This window comes from Bufo gargarizans, unplaced genomic scaffold (assembly GCF_014858855.1).
Source record: "Bufo gargarizans isolate SCDJY-AF-19 unplaced genomic scaffold, ASM1485885v1 original_scaffold_1966_pilon, whole genome shotgun sequence".
Classification (NCBI taxonomy): domain Eukaryota; kingdom Metazoa; phylum Chordata; class Amphibia; order Anura; family Bufonidae; genus Bufo; species Bufo gargarizans.
The window spans coordinates 1-24116 of NW_025334588.1; the positions used below are offsets into that span (position 1 = coordinate 1).

The 24116-nt window shown below is 50.9% G+C and overlaps 1 protein-coding gene across 1 annotated transcript in view; it reads left to right on the forward strand.

The window, feature by feature from the left end:
* Positions 1-198: 198 nt before the first annotated feature.
* STK36 (serine/threonine kinase 36) overlaps positions 199-24116 on the forward strand; it is a gene marked incomplete at its 5' end in the record, with an annotated part of 44694 nt that continues 20776 nt past the window's right edge. The window contains 4 exons of the mRNA XM_044274673.1: positions 199-336; positions 10312-10479; positions 14998-15083; positions 15167-15266. Coding sequence (XP_044130608.1) covers positions 199-336; positions 10312-10479; positions 14998-15083; positions 15167-15266 — 492 coding nt within the window. The remainder of the gene's footprint in view (positions 337-10311; positions 10480-14997; positions 15084-15166; positions 15267-24116) is intronic.

Below are 24116 nucleotides of genomic sequence, written 5' to 3' on the forward strand. Positions count from 1 at the left end.
GAGACGAATCACAAGTCGCCAATAACGGCAGGCACAATTTGGTTATTTGGAGAGGACTAGGCAAGAGGGGCAGGGGTTAATGGCTCTCATGACCCACTGTAGCGCTCCATTTTGTTCCAACCAGATGTGCTGGTTCTCCAGTAGACCGCCGTCTGGAGATGACGCTGATTGCCTTGTGGTGGTGTATGTTTCTTGCAGGACAGCGACGATGAGTGGACCGTGTTACTGGAGGCGACGGATCCATCAGTGGCTCAGCTTAGCACTCCTTTTCTCCTTCTCAAGGATCCCAACTTCATGAACAGGGTGTATCGTCGGCTGCGAGACTGCTGCCCCCCGGTCAGTTACCTTACAAGTCTATAAACATCACCACCATAAAGAATCCGAAAAACGTTTCTTCCCTGTATAGTGGATTACATGTAGAGGGGGGGCTGAGGTTCTGCCCTGTATAGTAGATTACATGTAGGGGGGGCTGAGGTTCTGCCCTGTATAGTAGATTACATGTAGAGGGGGGGCTGAGGTTCTGCCCTGTATAGTAGATTACATGTAGGGGGGGCTGAGGTTCTGCCCTGTATAGTAGATTACATGTAGAGGGGGGCTGAGGTTCTGCCCTGTATAGTAGATTACATGTGGGGGGGGGGGCTGAGGTTCTGTCCTGTATAGTAGATTACATGTAGGGGGGGCTGAGGTTCTGTCCTGTATAGTAGATTACATGTAGGGGGGGCTGAGGTTCTGTCCTGTATAGTAGATTACATGTAGAGGGGGGGCTGAGGTTCTGCCCTGTATAGTAGATTACATGTAGAGGGGGGCTGAGGTTCTGCCCTGTATAGTAGATTACATGTAGAGGGGGGGCTGAGGTTCTGCCCTGTATAGTAGATTACATGTAGGGGGGGCTGAGGTTCTGTCCTGTATAGTAGATTACATGTAGGGGGGTGGAGGTTCTGTCCTGTATAGTAGATTACATGTAGGGGGGCTGAGGTTCTGTCCTGTATAGTAGATTACATGTAGGGGGGGCTGAGGTTCTGTCCTGTATAGTAGATTACATGTAGGGGGGGCTGAGGTTCTGTCCTGTATAGTAGATTACATGTAGAGGGGGGGCTGAGGTTCTGCCCTGTATAGTAGATTACATGTAGGGGGGCTGAGGTTCTGCCCTGTATAGTAGATTACATGTAGAGGGGGGGCTGAGGTTCTGTCCTGTATAGTAGATTACATGTAGGGGGGCTGAGGTTCTGTCCTGTATAGTAGATTACATGTAGAGGGCGGCTGAGGTTCTGTCCTGTATAGTAGATTACATGTAGGGGGGGGGGGCTGAGGTTCTGCCCTGTATAGTAGATTACATGTAGGGGGGTGGAGGTTCTGTCCTGTATAGTAGATTACATGTAGGGGGGGCTGAGGTTCTGTCCTGTATAGTAGATTACATGTAGAGGGCGGCTGAGGTTCTGTCCTGTATAGTAGATTACATGTAGGGGGGGGGGGGGGGGGGCTGAGGTTCTGTCCTGTATAGTAGATTACATGTAGGGGGGCTGAGGTTCTGTCCTGTATAGTAGATTACATGTAGGGGGGCTGAGGTTCTGTCCTGTATAGTAGATTACATGTAGGGGGGGCTGAGGTTCTGTCCTGTATAGTAGATTACATGTAGAGGGCGGCTGAGGTTCTGTCCTGTATAGTAGATTACATGTAGGGGGGGGGGGGCTGAGGTTCTGCCCTGTATAGTAGATTACATGTAGGGGGGCTGAGGTTCTGTCCTGTATAGTAGATTACATGTAGGGGGGGCGGAGGTTCTGTCCTGTATAGTAGATTACATGTAGGGGGGCTGAGGTTCTGTCCTGTATAGTAGATTACATGTAGGGGGGGCTGAGGTTCTGTCCTGTATAGTAGATTACATGTAGAGGGCGGCTGAGGTTCTGTCCTGTATAGTAGATTACATGTAGGGGGGGGGGGGGGCTGAGGTTCTGTCCTGTATAGTAGATTACATGTAGGGGGGCTGAGGTTCTGTCCTGTATAGTAGATTACATGTAGAGGGCGGCTGAGGTTCTGTCCTGTATAGTAGATTACATGTAGGGGGGGGGGGGCTGAGGTTCTGTCCTGTATAGTAGATTACATGTAGGGGGGCTGAGGTTCTGTCCTGTATAGTAGATTACATGTAGGGGGGCTGAGGTTCTGCCCTGTATAGTAGATTACATGTAGGGGGGGCTGAGGTTCTGTCCTGTATAGTAGATTACATGTAGAGGGCGGCTGAGGTTCTGTCCTGTATAGTAGATTACATGTAGGGGGGGCTGAGGTTCTGTCCTGTATAGTAGATTACATGTAGGGGGGCTGAGGTTCTGTCCTGTATAGTAGATTACATGTAAGGCGGCTGAGGTTCTGTCCTGTATAGTAGATTACATGTAGGGGGGGCTGAGGTTCTGTCCTGTATAGTAGATTACATGTAGGGGGGCTGAGGTTCTGTCCTGTATAGTAGATTACATGTAGGGGGGCTGAGGTTCTGTCCTGTATAGTAGATTACATGTAGGGGGGCTGAGGTTCTGTCCTGTATAGTAGATTACATGTAGGGGGGCTAAGGTTCTGTCCTGTATAGTAGATTACATGTAGGGGGGCTGAGGTTCTGTCCTGTATAGTAGATTACATGTAGGGGGGCTGAGGTTCTGTCCTGTATAGTAGATTACATGTAGGGGGGCTGAGGTTCTGCCCTGTATAGTAGATTACATGTAGGGGGGCTGAGGTTCTGCCCTGTATAGTAGATTACATGTAGGGGGGCTGAGGTTCTGCCCTGTATAGTAGATTACATGTAGGGGGGGCTGAGGTTCTGTCCTGTATAGTAGATTACATGTAGGGGGGGGGGGGGCGGCTGAGGTTCTGCCCTGTATAGTAGATTACATGTAGGGGGGCTGAGGTTCTGTCCTGTATAGTAGATTACATGTAGGGGGGGCTGAGGTTCTGTCCTGTATAGTAGATTACATGTAGGGGGGGCTGAGGTTCTGTCCTGTATAGTGGATTACATGTAGGGCGGCTGAGGTTCTGTCCTGTATAGTAGATTACATGTAGGGGGGGCTGAGGTTCTGTCCTGTATAGTAGATTACATGTAGGGGGGCTGAGGTTCTGTCCTGTATAGTAGATTACATGTAGGGGGGCTGAGGTTCTGTCCTGTATAGTAGATTACATGTAGGGGGGCCGAGGTTCTGTCCTGTATAGTAGATTACATGTAGGGGGGTGGAGGTTCTGTCCTGTATAGTAGATTACATGTAGGGGGGCTGAGGTTCTGTCCTGTATAGTAGATTACATGTAGGGGGGGCTGAGGTTCTGTCTTGTATAGTAGATTACATGTAGGGGGGGCTGAGGTTCTGCCCTGTATAGTAGATTACATGTAGGGGGGCGGAGGTTCTGTCCTGTATAGTAGATTACATGTAGGGGGGGGGGGGGGGGGGTTGAGGTTCTGTCCTGTATAGTAGATTACATGTAGGGGGGGCTGAGGTTCTGCCCTGTATAGTAGATTACATGTAGGGGGGGGGGCTGAGGTTCTGCCCTGTATAGTAGATTACATGTAGGGGGGGGGCTGAGGTTCTGCCCTGTATAGTAGATTACATGTGGGGGGGCTGAGGTTCTGTCCTGTATAGTAGATTACATGTAGGGCGGCTGAGGTTCTGTCCTGTATAGTAGATTACATGGGGGGGGGGGGGGGCTGAGGTTCTGTCCTGTATAGTAGATTACATGTAGGGGGGGCGGAGGTTCTGTCCTTTATAGTAGATTACATGTAGGGGGGGCGGAGGTTCTGCCCTGTATAGTAGATTACATGTAGGGAGGCTGAGGTTCTGTCCTGTATAGCAGATTACATGTAGGGGGGCTGAGGTTCTGTCCTGTATAGTAGATTGCATGTAGGGGGGCTGAGGTTCTGCCCTGTATAGTAGATTACATGGGGGGGGGGCTGAGGTTCTGTCCTGTATAGTAGATTACATGTAGGGGGGGCGGAGGTTCTGTCCTGTATAGTGGATTACATGTAGGGGGGCTGAGGTTCTGCCCTGTATAGTAGATTACATGTAGGGGGGCTGAGGTTCTGCCCTGTATAGTAGATTACATGTAGGGGGGCTGAGGTTCTGTCCTGTATAGTAGATTACATGTAGGGGGGCTGAGGTTCTGTCCTGTATAGTAGATTACATGTAGGACGGCTGAGGTTCTGTCCTGTATAGTAGATTACATGTAGGGAGGCTGAGGTTCTGCCCTGTATAGTAGATTACATGTAGGGGGGCTGAGGTTCTGCCCTGTATAGTAGATTACATGTAGGGGGGCTGAGGTTCTGTCCTGTATAGTAGATTACATGTAAGGGAGGGGGGGGGGGGGGGGGGTGGAGCGGAGGTTCTGTCCTGTATAGTGGATTACATGTAGGGGGGCTGAGGTTCTGTCCTGTATAGTAGATTACATGTAGGGGGGCTGAGGTTCTGTCCTGTATAGTAGATTACATGTAGGGGGGCTGAGGTTCTGTCCTGTATAGTAGATTACATGTAGGGGGGCTGAGGTTCTGTCCTGTATAGTAGATTACATGTAGGGAGGCTGAGGTTCTGTCCTGTATAGTAGATTACATGTAGGGGGGCTGAGGTTCTGCCCTGTATAGTAGATTACATGTAGGGGGGGCTGAGGTTCTGTCCTGTATAGTAGATTACATGTAGGGGGGCTGAGGTTCTGTCCTGTATAGTAGATTACATGTAGGGGGGTGGAGGTTCTGTCCTGTATAGTAGATTACATGTAGGGGGGCTGAGGTTCTGTCCTGTATAGTAGATTACATGTAGGGGGGGCGGAGGTTCTGTCCTGTATAGTAGATTACATGTAGGGGGGGCGGAGGTTCTGTCCTGTATAGTAGATTACATGTAGGGGGGGCGGAGGTTCTGTCCTGTATAGTGGATTACATGTAGGGGGGGCTGAGGTTCTGCCCTGTATAGTAGATTACATGTAGGGGGGGGCGGAGGTTCTGTCCTGTATAGTAGATTACATGTAAGGGAGGGGGGGGGGGTGGAGCGGAGGTTCTGTCCTGTATAGTGGATTACATGTAGGAGGGCTGAGGTTCTGTCCTGTATAGTAGATTACATGTAGGGGGGGGGGGCTGAGGTTCTGCCCTGTATAGTAGATTACATGTAGGGGGGCGGAGGTTCTGTCCTGTATAGTAGATTACATGTAGGGGGGGGGCTGAGGTTCTGCCCTGTATAGTAGATTACATGTAGGGGGGGGCTGAGGTTCTGTCCTGTATAGTAGATTACATGTAAGGGAGGGGGGGGGGGGGGTGGAGCGGAGGTTCTGTCCTGTATAGTGGATTACATGTAGGGGGCGGCTGAGGTTCTGCCCTGTATAGTAGATTACATGTAGGGGGGGGCTGAGGTTCTGTCCTGTATAGTAGATTACATGTAGGGGGGGCTGAGGTTCTGCCCTGTATAGTAGATTACATGTAAGGGGGCTGAGGTTCTGTCCTGTATAGTAGATTACATGTAGGGGGGGCTGAGGTTCTGCCCTGTATAGTAGATTACATGTAGGGGGGGCTGAGGTTCTGCCCTGTATAGTAGATTACATGTAGGGGTGCTGAGGTTCTGTCCTGTATAGTAGATTACATGTAGGGGGGCTGAGGTTCTGTCCTGTATAGTAGATTACATGTAGGGGGGGCTGAGGTTCTGCCCTGTATAGTAGATTACATGTAAGGGGGCTGAGGTTCTGTCCTGTATAGTAGATTACATGTAGGGCGGCTGAGGTTCTGTCCTGTATAGTAGATTACATGTAGGGGGGGCTGAGGTTCTGTCCTGTATAGTAGATTACATGTAGGGGGCTGAGGTTCTGTCCTGTATAGTAGATTACATGTAGGGGGGCTGAGGTTCTGCCCTGTATAGTAGATTACATGTGGGGGGGCTGAGGTTCTGTCCTGTATAGTAGATTACATGTAGGGCGGCTGAGGTTCTGTCCTGTATAGTAGATTACATGTAGGGGGGGCGGAGGTTCTGTCCTGTATAGTGGATTACATGTAGGGGGGCTGAGGTTCTGCCCTGTATAGTAGATTACATGTAGGGGGGCTGAGGTTCTGTCCTGTATAGTAGATTACATGTAGGGGGGCTGAGGTTCTGTCCTGTATAGTAGATTACATGTAGGGGGGCTGAGGTTCTGTCCTGTATAGTAGATTACATGTAGGGGGGCTGAGGTTCTGTCCTGTATAGTAGATTACATGGGGGGGGGGGGGGGTTGCTGAGGTTCTATCCGGTATAGTAGATTACATGTGAGGGGGCGGCTGAGGTTCTGTCCTGTATAGTAGATTACATGTAGGGGGGCGGAGGTTCTGTCCTGTATAGTAGATTACATGTAGGGGGGGGCTGAGGTTCTGCCCTGTATAGTAGATTACATGTAGGGAGGCTGAGGTTCTGCCCTGTATAGTAGATTACATGTAGGGGGGGGGGGGGGGCTGAGGTTCTGTCCTGTATAGTAGATTACATGGGGGGGGGGGGGTTGCTGAGGTTCTATCCGGTATAGTAGATTACATGGGGGGGGGGGGGGGCTGAGGTTCTGTCCTGTATAGTAGATTACATGTGGGGGGGGGGGGGGGGGCTGAGGTTCTGCCCTGTATAGCAGATTACATGTGAGGGGGCGGCTGAGGTTCTGTCCTGTATAGTAGATTACATGTAGGGGGGGCTGAGGTTCTGCCCTGTATAGTAGATTACATGTAGGGGGGCTCAGGTTCTGTCCTGTATAGTAGATTACATGTAGGGGGGCTGAGGTTCTGTCCTGTATAGCAGATTACATGTAGGGGGGTGGAGGTTCTGTCCTGTATAGTAGATTACATGTAGGGGGGCTGAGGTTCTGCCCTGTATAGTAGATTACATGTAGGGGGGGGCTGAGGTTCTGTCCTGTATAGTAGATTACATGTAAGGGGGCTGAGGTTCTGTCCTGTATAGTAGATTACATGTAGGGGGGCTGAGGTTCTGTCCTGTATAGTGGATTACATGTAGGGGGGGCTGAGGTTCTGCCCTGTATAGTAGATTACATGTAGGGGGGCTGAGGTTCTGTCCTGTATAGTAGATTACATGTAGGGGGGGGGGGCTGAGGTTCTGCCCTGTATAGTAGATTACATGTAGGGGGGGGGCTGAGGTTCTGTCCTGTATAGTAGATTACATGTAGGGGGGGCTGAGGTTCTGCCCTGTATAGTAGATTACATGTAGGGGGGTGGAGGTTCTGTCCTGTATAGTAGATTACATGTAGGGGGGGGGGGGGGGGCTGAGGTTCTGCCCTGTATAGTAGATTACATTTAGGGGGGGCTGAGGTTCTGTCCTGTATAGTAGATTACATGTAGGGGGGCTGAGGTTCTGTCCTGTATAGTAGATTACATGTAGGGGGGCTGAGGTTCTGTCCTGTATAGTAGATTACATGTAGGGGGGTGGAGGTTCTGTCCTGTATAGTAGATTACATGTAGGGGGGCTGAGGTTCTGCCCTGTATAGTAGATTACATTAGGGGGGGCTGAGGTTCTGTCCTGTATAGTAGATTACATGTAGGGGGGCTGAGGTTCTGTCCTGTATAGTAGATTACATGTAGGGGGGCTGAGGTTCTGTCCTGTATAGTAGATTACATGTAGGGGGGCGGAGGTTCTGTCCTGTATAGTAGATTACATGTAGGGGGGCTGAGGTTCTGTCCTGTATAGTAGATTACATGTAGGGGGGCTGAGGTTCTGCCCTGTATAGTAGATTACATGTAGGGGGGCTGAGGTTCTCCCCTGTATAGTAGATTACATGTAGGGGGGGGGGGGCTGAGATTCTTCCCTGTATAGTAGATTACATGTAGGGGGGCTGAGGTTCTGTCCTGTATAGTAGATTACATGTAGGGGGGGCTGAGGTAATGCCCTGTATAGTAGATTACATGTAGGGGGGCTGAGGTTCTCCCCTGTATAGTAGATTACATGTAAGGGGGCTGAGGTTCTCCCCTGTATAGTAGATTACATGTAAGGGGGCTGAGGTTCTGGCCTGTATAGTAGATTACATGTAGGGGGGCTGAGGTTCTGCCCTGTATAGTAGATTACATGTAAGGGGGGGGGGGGGTGGAGCGGAGGTTCTGTCCTGTATAGTAGATTACATGTAGGGGGGCTGAGGTTCTGCCCTGTATAGTAGATTACATGTAGGGGGGCTGAGGTTCTGTCCTGTATAGTAGATTACATGTAGGGGGGCTGAGGTTCTGTCCTGTATAGTAGATTACATGTAGGGGGGCTGAGGTTCTCCCCTGTATAGTAGATTACATGTAAGGGGGCTGAGGTTCTCCCCTGTATAGTAGATTACATGTAGGGGGGGCTGAGGTTCTGCCCTGTATAGTAGATTACATGTAGGGGGGCTGAGGTTCTGCCCTGTATAGTAGATTACATGTAGGGGGGCTGAGGTTCTGTCCTGTATAGTAGATTACATGTAAGGGGGCTGAGGTTCTGCCCTGTATAGTAGATTACATGTAAGGGGGCTGAGGTTCTGCCCTGTATAGTAGATTACATGTAAGGGGGCTGAGGTTCTGCCCTGTATAGTAGATTACATGTGAGGGGGCGGCTGAGGTTCTGCCCTGTATAGTAGATTACATGTAAGGGGGCTGAGGTTCTGTCCTGTATAGTAGATTACATGTGAGGGGGCGGCTGAGGTTCTGCCCTGTATAGTAGATTACATGTAGGGGGGCGGCTGAGGTTCTGCCCTGTATAGTAGATTACATGTAAGGGGGCTGAGGTTCTGCCCTGTATAGTAGATTACATGTAAGGCGGCTGAGGTTCTGTCCTGTATAGTAGATTACATGTAGGGGGCTGAGGTTCTGTCCTGTATAGTAGATTACATGTAGGGGGCTGAGGTTCTGTCCTGTATAGTAGATTACATGTAGGGGGGCTGAGGTTCTCCCCTGTATAGTAGATTACATGTAAGGGGGCTGAGGTTCTGTCCTGTATAGTAGATTACATGTAGGGGGGCTGAGGTTCTGTCCTGTATAGTAGATTACATGTAGGGGGGCTGAGGTTCTGCCCTGTATAGTAGATTACATGTAGAGGGGGGCTGAGGTTCTGTCCTGTATAGTAGATTACATGTAGGGGGGCTGAGGTTCTGTCCTGTATAGTAGATTACATGTAGGGGGGGCTGAGGTTCTGTCCTGTATAGTAGATTACATGTAGGGGGGCTGAGGTTCTGCCCTGTATAGTAGATTACATGTAGAGGGGGGCTGAGGTTCTGTCCTGTATAGTAGATTACATGTAGGGGGGCTGAGGTTCTGTCCTGTATAGTAGATTACATGTAGAGGGGGGGCTGAGGTTCTGTCCTGTATAGTAGATTACATGTAAGGCGGCTGAGGTTCTGCCCTGTATAGTAGATTACATGTAAGGCGGCTGAGGTTCTGTCCTGTATAGTAGATTACATGTAGGGGGCTGAGGTTCTGTCCTGTATAGTAGATTACATGTAGGGGGGCTGAGGTTCTGTCCTGTATAGTAGATTACATGTAGGGGGGCTGAGGTTCTCCCCTGTATAGTAGATTACATGTAAGGCGGCTGAGGTTCTGCCCTGTATAGTAGATTACATGTAGGGGGGCTGAGGTTCTGTCCTGTATAGTAGATTACATGTAGGGGGGCTGAGGTTCTGCCCTGTATAGTAGATACATGTAGAGGGGGGGCTGAGGTTCTGTCCTGTATAGTAGATTACATGTAGGGGGGCTGAGGTTCTGTCCTGTATAGTAGATTACATGTAGGGGGGCTGAGGTTCTGTCCTGTATAGTAGATTACATGTAGGGGGGCTGAGGTTCTGCCCTGTATAGTAGATTACATGTAGAGGGGGGCTGAGGTTCTGTCCTGTATAGTAGATTACATGTAGGGGGGCTGAGGTTCTGTCCTGTATAGTAGATTACATGTAGAGGGGGGCTGAGGTTCTGTCCTGTATAGTAGATTACATGTAAGGCGGCTGAGGTTCTGCCCTGTATAGTAGATTACATGTAAGGCGGCTGAGGTTCTGTCCTGTATAGTAGATTACATGTAGGGGGCTGAGGTTCTGTCCTGTATAGTAGATTACATGTAGGGGGGCTGAGGTTCTGTCCTGTATAGTAGATTACATGTAGGGGGGCTGAGGTTCTCCCCTGTATAGTAGATTACATGTAAGGCGGCTGAGGTTCTGCCCTGTATAGTAGATTACATGTAGGGGGCGGCTGAGGTTCTGCCCTGTATAGTAGATTACATGTAAGGGGGCTGTGTCTGCTCTCGCTCGTGGCTCGGAGCTGGTGGTGGAGCCTGCGGATCCGCTCCTGCTTTCTGCTTCAGGAATTGTCGGGGAACTTACCTGTAATGTCTCTTATTTGCACAGGTATCTCTGGAAGCCGTATCGCGCTTGCGGCCGGCTCTCCGTGTGACGTGTAACCTCCTGTCCTCCGGCTGTGACCCGCAGCTGCTGTCCGACCTCTGTGCAGAACTGCAGATGCCTCATTTCCTTCTCCAGCTTATAGATCAGTCACTGGAAGCCAACCAACGGCAGGTGAGCAGGAGAGCCGGGGGTCCGTACCTGTGTATACCACCCACCTGTACAGTAGATGGATGTAGTACGTGGCACATCAGTACCTGTATATACTGGAGGCTCTCCTCTCTGTATATAACACAGGGGGTGGGGTATTATCCCTGTATATACCGGAGCCTCTCCTCTCTGTATATAATGTAGGGGCTGGGGTATTATACCTGTATATACTGGAGGCTCTCCTCTCTGTATATAACACAGGGGCTGGGGTATTATACCTGTATATACCGGAGCCTCTCCTCTCTGTATATAATGTAGGGGATGGAGTATTATACCTGTATCTACCGGAGACTCTCCTCTCTGTATATAACACAGGGGCTGGGGTATTATACCTGTATCTACCGGAGACTCTCCTCTCTGTATATAATGTAGGGGGTGGGGTATTATACCTGTATATACTGGAGGCTCTCCTCTCTGTATATAACACAGGGGCTGGGGTATTATACCTGTATATACTGGAGCCTCTCCTCTCTGTATATAACACAGGGGCTGGGGTATTATACCTGTATATACCGGAGACTCTCCTCTCTGTATATAACACAGGGGCAGGGGTATTATACCTGTATATACTGGAGCCTCTCCTCTCTGTATATAACACAGGGGCTGGGGTATTATACCTGTATATACTGGAGGCTCTCCTCTCTGTATATAATGTAGGGGATGGGGTATTATACCTGTATCTACCGGAGACTCTCCTCTCTGTATATAACACAGGGGCTGGGGTATTATACCTGTATATACTGGAGACTCTCCTCTCTGTATATAACACAGTGGGTGGGGTATTATACCTGTATATACCGGAGACTCTGCTCTCTGTATATAACACAGGGGGTGAGGTATTATACCTGTATATACCGGAGCCTCTCCTCTCTGTATATAATGTAGGTGATGGGGTTTTATACCTGTATATACCGGAGCCTCTCCTCTCTGTATATAACGTAGGGGGTGGGGTATTATACCTGTATATACTGGAGGCTCTCCTCTCTGTATATAACACAGGGGCTGGGGTATTATACCTGTATATACTGGAGCCTCTCCTCTCTGTATATAACACAGGGGCTGGGGTATTATACCTGTATATACCGGAGACTCTGCTCTCTGTATATAATGTAGGGGATGGGGTATTATACCTGTATATACTGGATACTCTCCTCTCTGTATATAACACATGGGGTGGGGTATTATACCTGTATATACCGGAGACTCTCCTCTCTGTATATAACACAGGGGCTGGGGTATTATACCTGTATATACCGGAGACTCTCCTCTCTGTATATAATGTAGGGGATGGGGTATTATACCTGTATATACCGGAGACTCTCCTCTCTGTATATAATGTAGGGGCTGGGGTATTATACCTGTATATACTGGAGGCTCTCCTCTCTGTATATAACACAGTCGCTGGGGTATTATACCTGTATATACTGGAGGCTCTCCTCTCTGTATATAACACAGGGGCTGGGGTATTATACCTGTATATACTGGAGCCTCTCCTCTCTGTATATAACACAGGGGCTGGGGTATTATACCTGTATATACCGGAGACTCTCCTCTCTGTATATAACACAGGGGCTGGGGTATTATACCTGTATCTACCGGAGACTCTCCTCTCTGTATATAATGTAGGGGCTGGGGTATTATACCTGTATATACCGGAGACTCTCCTCTCTGTATATAATGTAGGGGATGGGGTATTATACCTGTATATACTGGAGGCTCTCCTCTCTGTATATAACACAGGGGCTGGGGTATTATACCTGTATATACTGGAGCCTCTCCTCTCTGTATATAACACAGGGTCTGGGGTATTATACCTGTATATACCGGAGACTCTCCTCTCTGTATATAATGTAGGGGCTGGGGTATTATACCTGTATATACTGGAGGCTCTCCTCTCTGTATATAACACAGGGGGTGGGGTATTATACCTGTATATACTGGAGGCTCTCCTCTCTGTATATAACACAGGGGCTGGGGTATTATACCTGTATATACTGGAGCCTCTCCTCTCTGTATATAACACAGGGTCTGGGGTATTATACCTGTATATACTGGAGGCTCTCCTCTCTGTATATAATGTAGGGGCTGGGGTATTATACCTGTATATACTGGAGGCTCTCCTCTCTGTATATAACACAGGGGGTGGGGTATTATACCTGTATATACTGGAGCCTCTCCTCTCTGTATATAACACAGGGTCTGGGGTATTATACCTGTATATACTGGAGCCTCTCCTCTCTGTATATAACACAGGGTCTGGGGTATTATACCTGTATATACCGGAGACTCTCCTCTCTGTATATAATGTAGGGGCTGGGGTATTATACCTGTATATACTGGAGGCTCTCCTCTCTGTATATAACACAGGGGGTGGGGTATTATACCTGTATATACCGGAGACTCTCCTCTCTGTATATAACACAGGGGCTGGGGTATTATACCTGTATATACCGGAGACTCTCCTCTCTGTATATAACACGGGGTGTGGGGTATTATACCTGTATATACCGGAGCCTCAGGGTTCATGGTGCGGCAGGTCTCCCCCGTGTTCCCGATGTGTACATTATAGTTTTGCTCCTCGAGGTTCATGGTGCGGCTGGTCTCCCCGTGTGCCCCATGTGTAGATGATGGTTTTGCTCCTTATGGTTCATATTTCGGCAGATCACCCTGTGTACCCCCTGTGTAAATGATGGTTTTGCTCCTCAGGGTTCATGGTGCGGCTGGTCCCCCCCTGTGTACCCCATGTGTAGATGATGGTTTTGCTCCTCAGGGTTCATGGTGCGGCTGGTCCCCCCCCCCCCTGTGTACCCCATGTGTAGATGATGGTTTTGCTCCTCAGGGTTCATGGTGCGGCAGGTCCCCCCGTATACCCCATGTGTACATTATAGTTTTGCTCCTCGAGGTTCTTGGTGCGGCAGGTCCCCCCGTGTTCCCGATGTGTACATTATAGTTTTGCACCTCGAGGGTCATGGTGTGGCAGGTCTCCCCGTGTACCCCCTGTGTAGATGATTGTTTTGCTCCTCAGGGGTCATGGTGCGGCAGATCACCCCGTGTGCCCCCTGTGTAGATGCTGGTTTTGCTCCTTATGGTTCATGGTGCGGCAGATCACCCCGTGTACCTCATGTGTAGATGATGGTTTAGCTCCTCAGGGGTCATGGTGCGGCAGGTCCCCCCGTGTACCCCATGTGTAGATGATGGTTTTGCTCCTCAGGGTTCATGGTGCGGCAGGTCCCCCCGTGTACCCCATGTGTAGATGATGGTTTTGCTCCTCAGGGTTCATGGTGCGGCAGGTCCCCCCGTGTATACCATGTGTAGATGATGGTTTTGCTCCTCAGGGTTCATGGTGCGGCAGATCACCCCGTGTGCCCCATGTGTAGATGATGGTTTAGCTCCTCAGGGTTCATGGTGCGGCTGGTCCCCCCGTGTATACCATGTGTAGATGATGGTTTTGCTCCTCAGGGTTCATGGTGCGGCAGGTCCCCCCGTGTATACCATGTGTAGATGATGGTTTTGCTCCTCAGGGTTCATGGTGCGGCAGATCACCCCGTGTGCCCCATGTGTAGATGATGGTTTTGCTCCTCAGGGTTCATGGTGCGGCTGGTCTCCCCGTGTACCCCCTGTGTAGATGATGGTTTTGCTCCTCAGGGTTCATGGTGCGGCAGGTCCCCCCCCCCCCCCCTGTGTACCCCATGTGTAGATGATGGTTTTGCTCCTCAGGGTTCATGGTGCGGCAGGTCCCCCCCGTGTATACCATGTGTAGATGATGGTTTTGCTCCTCAGGGTTTATGGTGCGGCAGATCACCCCGTGTGCCCCATGTGTAGATGATGGTTTTGCTCCTCAGGGTTCATGGTGCGGCAGGTCCCCCCCCCCCCTGTGTACCCCATGTGTAGATGATGGTTTTGCTCCTCAGGGTTCATGGTGCGGCTGGTCCCCCCCTGTGTACCCCATGTGTAGATGATGGTTTTGCTCCTCAGGGTTCATGGTGCGGCTGGTCCCCCCCTGTGTACCCCATGTGTAGATGATGGTTTTGCTCCTCAGGGTTCATGGTGCGGCAGGTCCCCCCGTGTACCCCATGTGTAGATGATGGTTTTGCTCCTTATGGTTTATGGTGCGGCAGATCACTCGTGTACCCCATGTGTAGATGATGGTTTTGCTCCTCAGGGTTCATGGTGCGGCAGATCACCCCGTGTGCCCCATGTGTAGATGATGGTTTTGCTCCTCAGGGTTCATGGTGTGGCAGGTCCCCCCGTGTGCCCCATGTGTAGATGGGTTTACTGTGTGTGTTGTACCTGAGCTGTGGTGAAGATTGTTTTGCAGACTATACGCAGAAAGGCTAGATTGATGGTATAGTATTCTCATCTCCTTCAGGGATGTTGAGATTAACAGTGTATTTTGGAGATGGTGGGAGTAATTGCCGTGCTCTATAGACTATATGATGCTCCTTGCTTCTCTCCTCTCATATTCTTGCTCTCCATATGCAGTGCTCCTGGGCCGTCTCCTTCCTGTCTGATCTTTTTGTGCTGCTGAATTCCTATTACTGTTTTTGGGGACTTCCGGAATCTTCCAGGTGAGGTTGAAGTTCAGCAATCTTAGTGTTTCTCACGTGTAGCTCCTTGACATGTCAACTGTTAACCCTTCGTTTTGCTCCAGAGAGCTGCAGGCGTGCTCCAGTGACTTCCTGCGGGTGCTGGATGAGCTGCTGTGTAGTCCGGCAGGGACTGAAGAGGGACTGTTGGGGCAGAGCTTGCAGGTTAGTCCTCCTAGCTGCTGCCTTGTCGGTCGGAGTTCTGGCTCTGAATTTTAACAAAATGCCGATATTATCCCGTAACTAATCGGCTAGTAATCCTCTCAATCCTATTAACACACCAGATATTAACGGGCTTCTACCACCAGAAATACCGTTATGTAGCAGACTGATATAGCGATGCACTAATGTTTGTTACCTTTCTCCCTGCGGCCGTTCTAATAAAACAAGCACTTTTATAATATGCTAATGAGACTCTAGGTGCTATGTGGGCGTAGAATCAGCACCTAGAGGCGCCGTCTACTCACCCTTTATCCTGCCCAGGTCCCCTGTTCTGCCCGCCCCGCTCCTCTTGATTGATCGCTTATGAAATCCTGCGCCTGTGCCGTTCATTTCTATATTCGGCGCAGGCGCATTGAGTGAATGATGCGCTCCTGGTGCCGGATTCCTCACGGCGCCTTCGCAGACTACGTCACAGTGAGGATGCCGGCTTTAGGAGAACGGCCTTCACTCACTGCGCCCGTGCCAAATACAGAAGTAAACGGCGCGCTGTGCGCTGGACCCCGCGCTCAGTGGCTGTGCGCTGGACCCCGCGCTCAGTGGCTGTGCGCTGGACCCCGCGCTCAGTGGCTGTGCGCTGGACCCCGCGCTCAGTGGCTGTGCGCTGGACCCCGCGCTCAGTGGCTGTGCGCTGGACCCCCGCGCTCAGTGGCTGTGCGCTGGACCCCGCGCTCAGTGGCTGTGCGCTGGACCCCGCGCTCAGTGGCTGTGCGCTGGACCCCGCGCTCAGTGGCTGTGCGCTGGACCCCGCGCTCAGTGGCTGTGCGCTGGACCCCGGCTCAGTGGCTGTGCGCTGGACCCCGCGCTCAGTGGCTGTGCGCTGGACCCCGCGCTCAGTGGCTGTGCGCTGGACCCCGCGCTCAGTGGCTGTGCGCTGGACCCCGCGCTCAGTGGCTGTGCGCTGGACCCCGCGCTCAGTGGCTGTGCGCTGGACCCCGCGCTCAGTGGCTGTGCGCTGGACCCCGCGCTCAGTGGCTGTGCGCTGGACCCCGCGCTCAGGGCTGTGCGCTGGACACCCGCGCTCAGTGGCTTGCGCTGGACCCCGCGCTGGACCCCGCGCTCAGTGGCTGTGCGCTGGACCCCGCGCTCAGTGGCTGTGCGCTGGACCCCGCGCTCAGTGGCTGTGCGCTGGACCCCGCGCTCAGTGGCTGTGCGCTGGACCCCGCGCTCAGTGGCTGTGCGCTGGACCCCGCGCTCAGTGTGCTGTGCGCTGGACCCCGCCGCTCAGTGGCTGTGCGCTGGACCCCGCGCTCAGTGGCTGTGCGCTGGACCCCGCGCTCAGTGGCTGTGCGCTGGACCCCGCGCTCAGTGGCTGTGCGCTGGACCCCGCGCTCAGTGGCTGTGCGCTGGACCCCGCGCTCAGTGGCTGTGCGCTGGACCCCGCGCTCAGTGGCTGTGCGCTGGACCCCGCGCTCAGTGGCTGTGCGCTGGACCCCGCGCTCAGTGGCTGTGCGCTGGACCCCGCGCTCAGCGGCTGTGCGCTGGACCCCGCGCTCAGCGGCTGTGCGCTGGACCCCGCGCTCAGCGGCTGTGCGCTGGACCCCGCGCTCAGCGGCTGTGCGCTGGACCCCGCGCTCAGCGGCTGTGCGCTGGACCCCGCGCTCAGCGGCTAGCGGCTGTGCGCTGGACCCCGCGCACAGCCACTTGCGTCACTGCACACTTGCCTGCAAAATTGCGGAACGGATTCAAAACCATTTGGACCCTAAGGGCTCAACCCTAATGGACCCTAAGGGCTCGTGCACATGACCGTATGTCCTCCATACAGTCCGTGAGCGTGCCATATATCCCAGCGTCGGCATACATCGTGCGCACGGGAGAGCACAGCATCATAGCTATGATACTGTGCACATCGGGCCGCATGCTGGACTACTGTCCTGCACTCGTATGATCATATGAGTGCAGGACAATAGTGCCGCAGGTGGCTCGATGCGCACAGTATCATAGTAACCTATGATGCTGGGCGCTCCCGTGCGCACGATGTATGCCGACCATGGGAAATATGGCCCGCTCACAGACCGTATGTCTCGGAGGGCATACGGTCGTGTGCATGATCCCTTAGTGTCCATTAACAGGTCCGCAAAATGGGTCTGCATCCATTCCGCAATTTTGCGGAACAGGTGCGTACTCTTTTCTTTTTCAATAGGGCCGGAATGTGCGGTCCAAAAATAGAACATTTCCTATTCTTGTCCGCAATTGCGGACAAGAAAAGGCATTTTCTATGAGAGTGCCGGCGATGTGGGGTCCGTCACTCTGCTCTGATTAGTGTAGGGAGAGGATGCTGCTGCTGCTGTGAGGGAGAGAATAGGACAGAATCTTTTATCAGAAGTGCTTGTTAACTAAGCAATCTACCTAGATTTTGTTTTTTGGGTACAGTGCACAATCCATTTACCCTCTCCTGAGCCCAGTGACACAGAAAAAGAACTTTTATCTGTCAGTTAGGTGGGAGGCGGCGGCCATTTTATGCAAGTTCAGTGCACCAGCACAGCATATGTGCATTTGTGACAGTCAAATACAAGCTTAAAATCACCCTTTTTTTTTTTTTTTGCAAGACCCTCCATCTGGGGCCTTTGCTGCATCTGTCACATACAACCAGTCAATACTGGAGTTACATTGAATAAGGGACGTGGCCCAGGCCGTGGTGCTGCTGGTGGAGCTCCTGTTGCAGGGAGAGGACGTGGTCGATCTGTGCCAGCTACATGGACAAGTGAAACCCCTTCCTCAGGTGCGAGTAGGCGACAGAACCTGCAGCGGTATTTGGTCGGGCCTAATGCTGCTCTACGGATGGTGAGGCCTGAACAAGTACAGGCGATAGTAGATTGGGTTGCTGACAGTGGCTCCAGTTCCTTCACATTGTCTCCCACCCAGTCTCCTGCTGAAAGACCACAGTTGGCACCTGCAGCCGATGTCCATCAGTCTTTCACCTCACTCCCTTGCACATCAGCCAAGCAGTCTGAGCCCCAAGTCATGCAGCAGTCTCTTCTGCTTTTTGATGACTCTGTTAGCAGGGTTTCCCAGGGCCATCCACCTAGCCCTGCCCCAGAAGTGGAAGAGATTGAGTGCACCGATGCCCAACCACTTATCTTTCAAGATGAGTACATGGGAGGACCATCGCGGCATGTCTCTGAGGACGAAACACAGGTGCCAACTGCTGGGGCTTTCTGCAGTGTGCAGACCGACAAGGAGGGCAGGGGTGAAGACTGGGTGGAAGATGATGTGGAGGACGATGAGGTCCTCGACCCCACATGGAATCAAGGTCATGCGAGTGACCTATGTAGTTCGGAGGAAGAGGCGGTGGTCGCACAGAGCCACCAGCACAGCAGAAGAGGGAGCAGGGTGCAAAAGCGGAGTGACCGTCCTCTAGACAGTACGCCGGCTACTGCCCACCGCAGTAAGGGACCGAGCTCACCAAAGCCAGTTCCAAGGAGTTTCCTGGCGTGGCAGTTCTTCAGACAATGTGCTGATGACAAGACATGAGTGGTTTGCACGCTGTGCCATCAGAGCCTGAAGCGAGGCATAAACGTTCCCATCCACATTTGTTTGCAGAGCACTTTCCGTGCTCTTAACCACATTTTGCAGCCCTCTAGCCCTTTCCATTACATTCTTACAGCCATTTTAGTGCTCAAAAGTTCGGGTTCCCATTGACTTCAATGGGGTTTGGGTCCCGAACTCGAACTTTTTTTGTGAAGTTCGGCTGAACCCGGACATCCAGGTGTTCGCTCAACTCTAGTAATGACACTACTTTCTGTGACAGCTTCATCTTTGCTAAAGAGCAATAGATAAAAAAAATGTATCTCTAGTAAATGTGATTGTAGCGTGACTGCCGCAAGGCTTCATGTGGATTTGCTCCAGATTGTTCATGTGCCAATCAGCCAGAATATGATCAATAAGGAGCTTTAAGAAAGCCCGTTATTGATCGTGCCACAGTAAATATTGTCCTACCTTTGGGACTACAGGAGCGGGGGAAAATAAAACTCCTTTTTTATTTAATAAACTGTATTTATTTTTTTCCTGGTAGTTTTACTTTCCCCACAGCCGGAGTGACACAAGTTGAGGATCTTGAAATAAAAAAATTACAGTCAAGTAAAGTTGACGTATTTATTTTACAAAATAATTTTCTGAAATGTTATATAAACAAAACCAATTTTTTTTTTTTTTTAAACTATAAATTTTTAAAACGACAAGAGGAGGTGGAGCTTTGAGGGGTGGACATTCTAGAACCGGCAGCAGTAGCCCCTCCCCCCCCCCCGTCTTCTATTGAGGAATGAAAACGACGGGCCGCAGGAAAAGATGCAGGAGGGATTTGAGGGGTGTGGAGAGTTGAAGGGTTGGAACTGGAATGTTCCCGAGCATGCGTAGGAGGAGTAGGAAAAGAAGTTGGAGCAGTATATTGAGGAGGGGAAGGTGTAGAATGTACACATGCTCAGGGGGTGGGAAAGGGATGGATGACTGAAATGGGAAGGTTGGCGGAAGGGGGCTGGGTGAAAACAATGGGATGGGGGGCAGGTGTGGGACAGGGGGCGGTGCAACATTTTCCACAACCTGTTCTCCATCAAATTTTTAAACTCATGCACCTACTCGGGAGTCATTTGGTCTATTCGGGGGTATGGGTTAGGGTTATTCGGATATGTCGGTCTTGAGGGTTAGGGTTGCTCCGGATCCACTCGGGGCCTGAACTTCCTTTATAATCTCTCTTGAAGTGGTTCTGGATTGACCGCCACCAAGTCATAACCTTTTGAACTGTTAAAAAAAAAAAAAAAACTTTTTTTATTATAATATTATTATGGACTTAAGTTTACATTATACATAAGGTAAAAATACATATCGCTCTACTTACCACATTCTTTCTGTGCCGCCGCATTTAGATCCCCCCCCCCCCCCAGCCAGTGAACAACGAGTCGCAGATCTGCCTCCAGAGCCGCTTGGTAAGGTGATGGTCTGCATGGTGGCGGTCGGTGTGGTCCCATAAAGCGGGACGCGCCTCCACCAGCTGGATAAGGAGTTAGTTGTGTATACGTGGGACAACGAACTCCATATCTTCCCAGGTGGAGACTCTGGAACCCTAACCCCAAAAGAAAAATTCTAATTAAAACTAAGCATTCGAGACTTGCACGTCCCCGACCGCCACGGCCTCTTTCAAGGACTCTAGAGGCGACTGGGGGATCCTGCCTGGTGGATCTAGTAGAAGGTTCCTAAAAAAAAAAAAAGAATAAAAAAAATTTGTTAAAACATAATATTGGTTTAAAATGGATATATAGAAATATACTAAGTTGCTGCTGGTCCTGGTCCGTGCTATCTCCACCTTCCCTCGGCGACGCCCGTGACGAGCCGGCCCCAGCAGGTGATGGTGGCGGCTGAGCTGGTCGATAATGAAGACTAGAAAAACAAAAAATAATGATTAATCCAATGATTGATTATTAGAGGATTATAAAAAAAATAAACTATTCTTGCGTGTACTTACCGGTTGCTGGATACGACCCTAATACAAAAGTATATTTAAACATGCTATACAACATAATTGACATAGATAACACTTTTTTTTTTTTTTTATATAACTTTCAGATATTTTCAATTTCCAAAAACAATTTATTTGTTTATTTTATTATTGTAGATGCTAAAAAATAAAATAGAAATAAAAAAATATATAAAAGACATTATTCACATGAAATTGTTTTTGATTCCCCACCTCAGTGCGATCTGCCCACCCTCAGTGCCATCTGCCTTGCATTACCATCTGCCCCCTCCCAGTGCCCCATACCATAATCTGCCCAAATGCCAACAGACCCACCCTTGCCATCTGCTCGCCCCATTACCATAATCCCAACCCACCCGCCATAATCTGCCCACATGACTTGAGCACCCAATCAGTGCCTCTTCCACCCCCCCTTCCCCCCCCTCAGCCACACCTCTCGTCAATCTTTCCCTAATCAGTGCCATGTTTGCGCCCCCCCTCGTGCAATAATCTGGCCCCTATTAAATGGCCAAATCAAAGTGCATCTTTCTCGCCCCAATTTGCCATCAGCCCGAACTCTAAACCATCTGCCCAAGCACCCCGTACTCTTGCAATAATCGCCCCCCTATTCCTTGACCGCCAAAATATTCAGACTATGGAGTGTCAGTATTAGAAGAGTAGGCAAATACCGTAGTCGGAAGGAAGCCGGTGGTCGATGCAGACTATGGAGTGTCAGTATTAGAAGAGTAGGCAAATACCGTAGTCGGAAGGAAGCCGGTGGTCGAGGCAGACTATGGAGTGTCAGTATTAGAAGAGTAGGCAAATACCGTAGTCGGAAGGAAGCCGGTGGTCGATGCAGACTATGGAGTGTCGGTATTAGAAGAGTAGGCAAATACCGTAGTCGGAAGGAAGCCAGTGGTCGACGCACGTGATGGAGCGTACAGGGGCGGGGACCCGTCCTGCTCCTGCTACAGTGCAGGAGCTGTAATCCTGCAATTGTGCACTGCTGCATGATCAGCTGTGTTTCTGTCCAGGCGGACAGGGGCCACAAACCTTGGCTCTGGGGGCCGCAGGTTGTGCACCCTTGCTGTAAACCAATAATGATTATTGATAAGGCATCACACCTGCTGTATTACAGAACACCAGTGACTGTCTCTCTGCCATCTCTAACATTATGTCCTCTCTATCTGAAACTAAATCTTTCAAAAACTGAACTTCTTGTGTTCTCTCCATCTACTAACCTGCCTAAACCTGATGCCTGCCTCTCGGTGTGCAACACCGTCATCACTCCTAGGCAGCACGCCCGCTGTTTCGGGGTGACTTTTGACACTGATCTTTCTTTCACCCCCTATATTTATTCTCTCTCCTGCTCATGTCGCCTGCACTTCAAAAACATCTCTAGTATCTGCCCCTTTCTCACTATGGAAACAACAAAAACTCTCTCATTGTTGCCCTGATCCACTTGCGCCTTGAATACTGCAACTCACTATTAATTGGCCTCCCCCTCCCCAGACTCTCCCCTCTCCAATCTATTCTTAATGCAGCAGCCAGGGTCACCAATCTGTCCAACCGCAACTCTGATGCCTCTGCCGCATGTCAGTCATTGCACTGGCTACCCATACACTATAGAATCCAATTCAAACTGTTCGTCCTCACCCACAAAGCCCTCCACAGTGCTGCACCACCCTACATCTCTTCCCTCATCTGTCTACCACCCTACCTGTGCTCTCCACAGTGCTGCACCCCCTACATCTCCTCCTCATCACTGTCTACCATCCTACCCATGCTCTCCACAGTGCTGCACCTCCTACATCTCCCCATCTCTGTCTACCATCCTACCTGTGCTCTCCACAGTGCTGCACCCCCTACATCTCCTCCTCATTTGTCTACCATCCTACCTGTGCTCTCCACAGTGCTGCACCCCCTACATCTCCTCCTCATCTCTGTCTACCATCCTACCCATGCTCTCCACAGTGCTGCACCCCCTACATCTCCTTCTCATCTCTCTCTACCATCCTACCTGTGCTCTCCACAGTGCTGCACCCCCTACATCTCCTCCTCATCTCTGTCTACCATCCTACCTGTGCTCTCCACAGTGCTGCACCCCCTACATCTTCTCCTCATCTCTGTCTACCATCCTACCTGTGCTCTCCACAGTGCTGCACCCCCTACATCTCCTCCTCATCTCTGTCTACCATCCTACCTGTACTCTCCACAGTGCTGCACCCCCTACATCTCCTCCTCATCTCTGTCTACCATCCTACCTGTACTCTCCACAGTGCTGCACCTCCTACATCTCCTCCTCATCTCTGTCTACCATCCTACCTGTACTCTCCACAGTGCTGCACGCCCTACATCTCCTTCTCATCTCTCTCTACCATCCTACCTGTACTCTCCACAGTGCTGCACGCCCTACATCTCCTCCTCATCTGTCTACCATCCTACCTGTGCTCTCCACAGTGCTGCACCTCCTACATCTCCTCCCTCATCTCGGTCTACCATCCTTCCTGTACTCTCCACAGTGCTGCACCTCCTACATCTCCTCCTCATCTCTGTCTACCATCCTACCTGTGCTCTCCACAGTGCTGCACCTCCTACATCTCCTCATCTCTGTCTACCACCCTACCTGTACTTTCCACAGTGCTGCACCTCCTACATCTCCTCCTCATCTGTCTACCATCCTACCCATGCTCTCCACAGTGCTGCACCCCCTACATCTCCTCCTCATCTCTGTCTACCATCCTACCTGTACTCTCCACAGTGCTGCACCTCCTACATCTCCTCCTCATCTGTCTACCATACTACCTGTGCTCTCCACAGTGCTGCACCTCCTACATCTCCTCCTCATCTCTGTCTACCATCCTACCTGTACTCTCCACAGTGCTGCACCTCCTACATCTCCTCCTCATCTGTCTACCATCCTACCTGTGCTCTCCACAGTGCTGCACCTCCTACATCTCCTCCTCATCTCTGTCTACCATCCTACCTGTGCTCTCCACAGTGCTGCACCCCCTACATCTCCTCCTCATCTCTGTCTACCATCCTACCTGTACTCTCCACAGTGCTGCACCCCCTACATCTCCTCCTCATCTCTGTCTACCATCCTACCTGTACTCTCCACAGTGCTGCACCCCCTACATCTCCTCCTCATCTCTGTCTACCATCCTACCTGTGCTCTCCACAGTGCTGCACCTCCTACATCTCCTCCTCATCTCTGTCTACCGTCCTACCTGTGCTCTCCACAGTGCTGCACCCCCTACATCTCCTCCTCATCTCTGTCTACCGTCCTACCTGTGCTCTCCACAGTGCTGCACCTCCTACATCTCCTCCTCATCTCTGTCTACCGT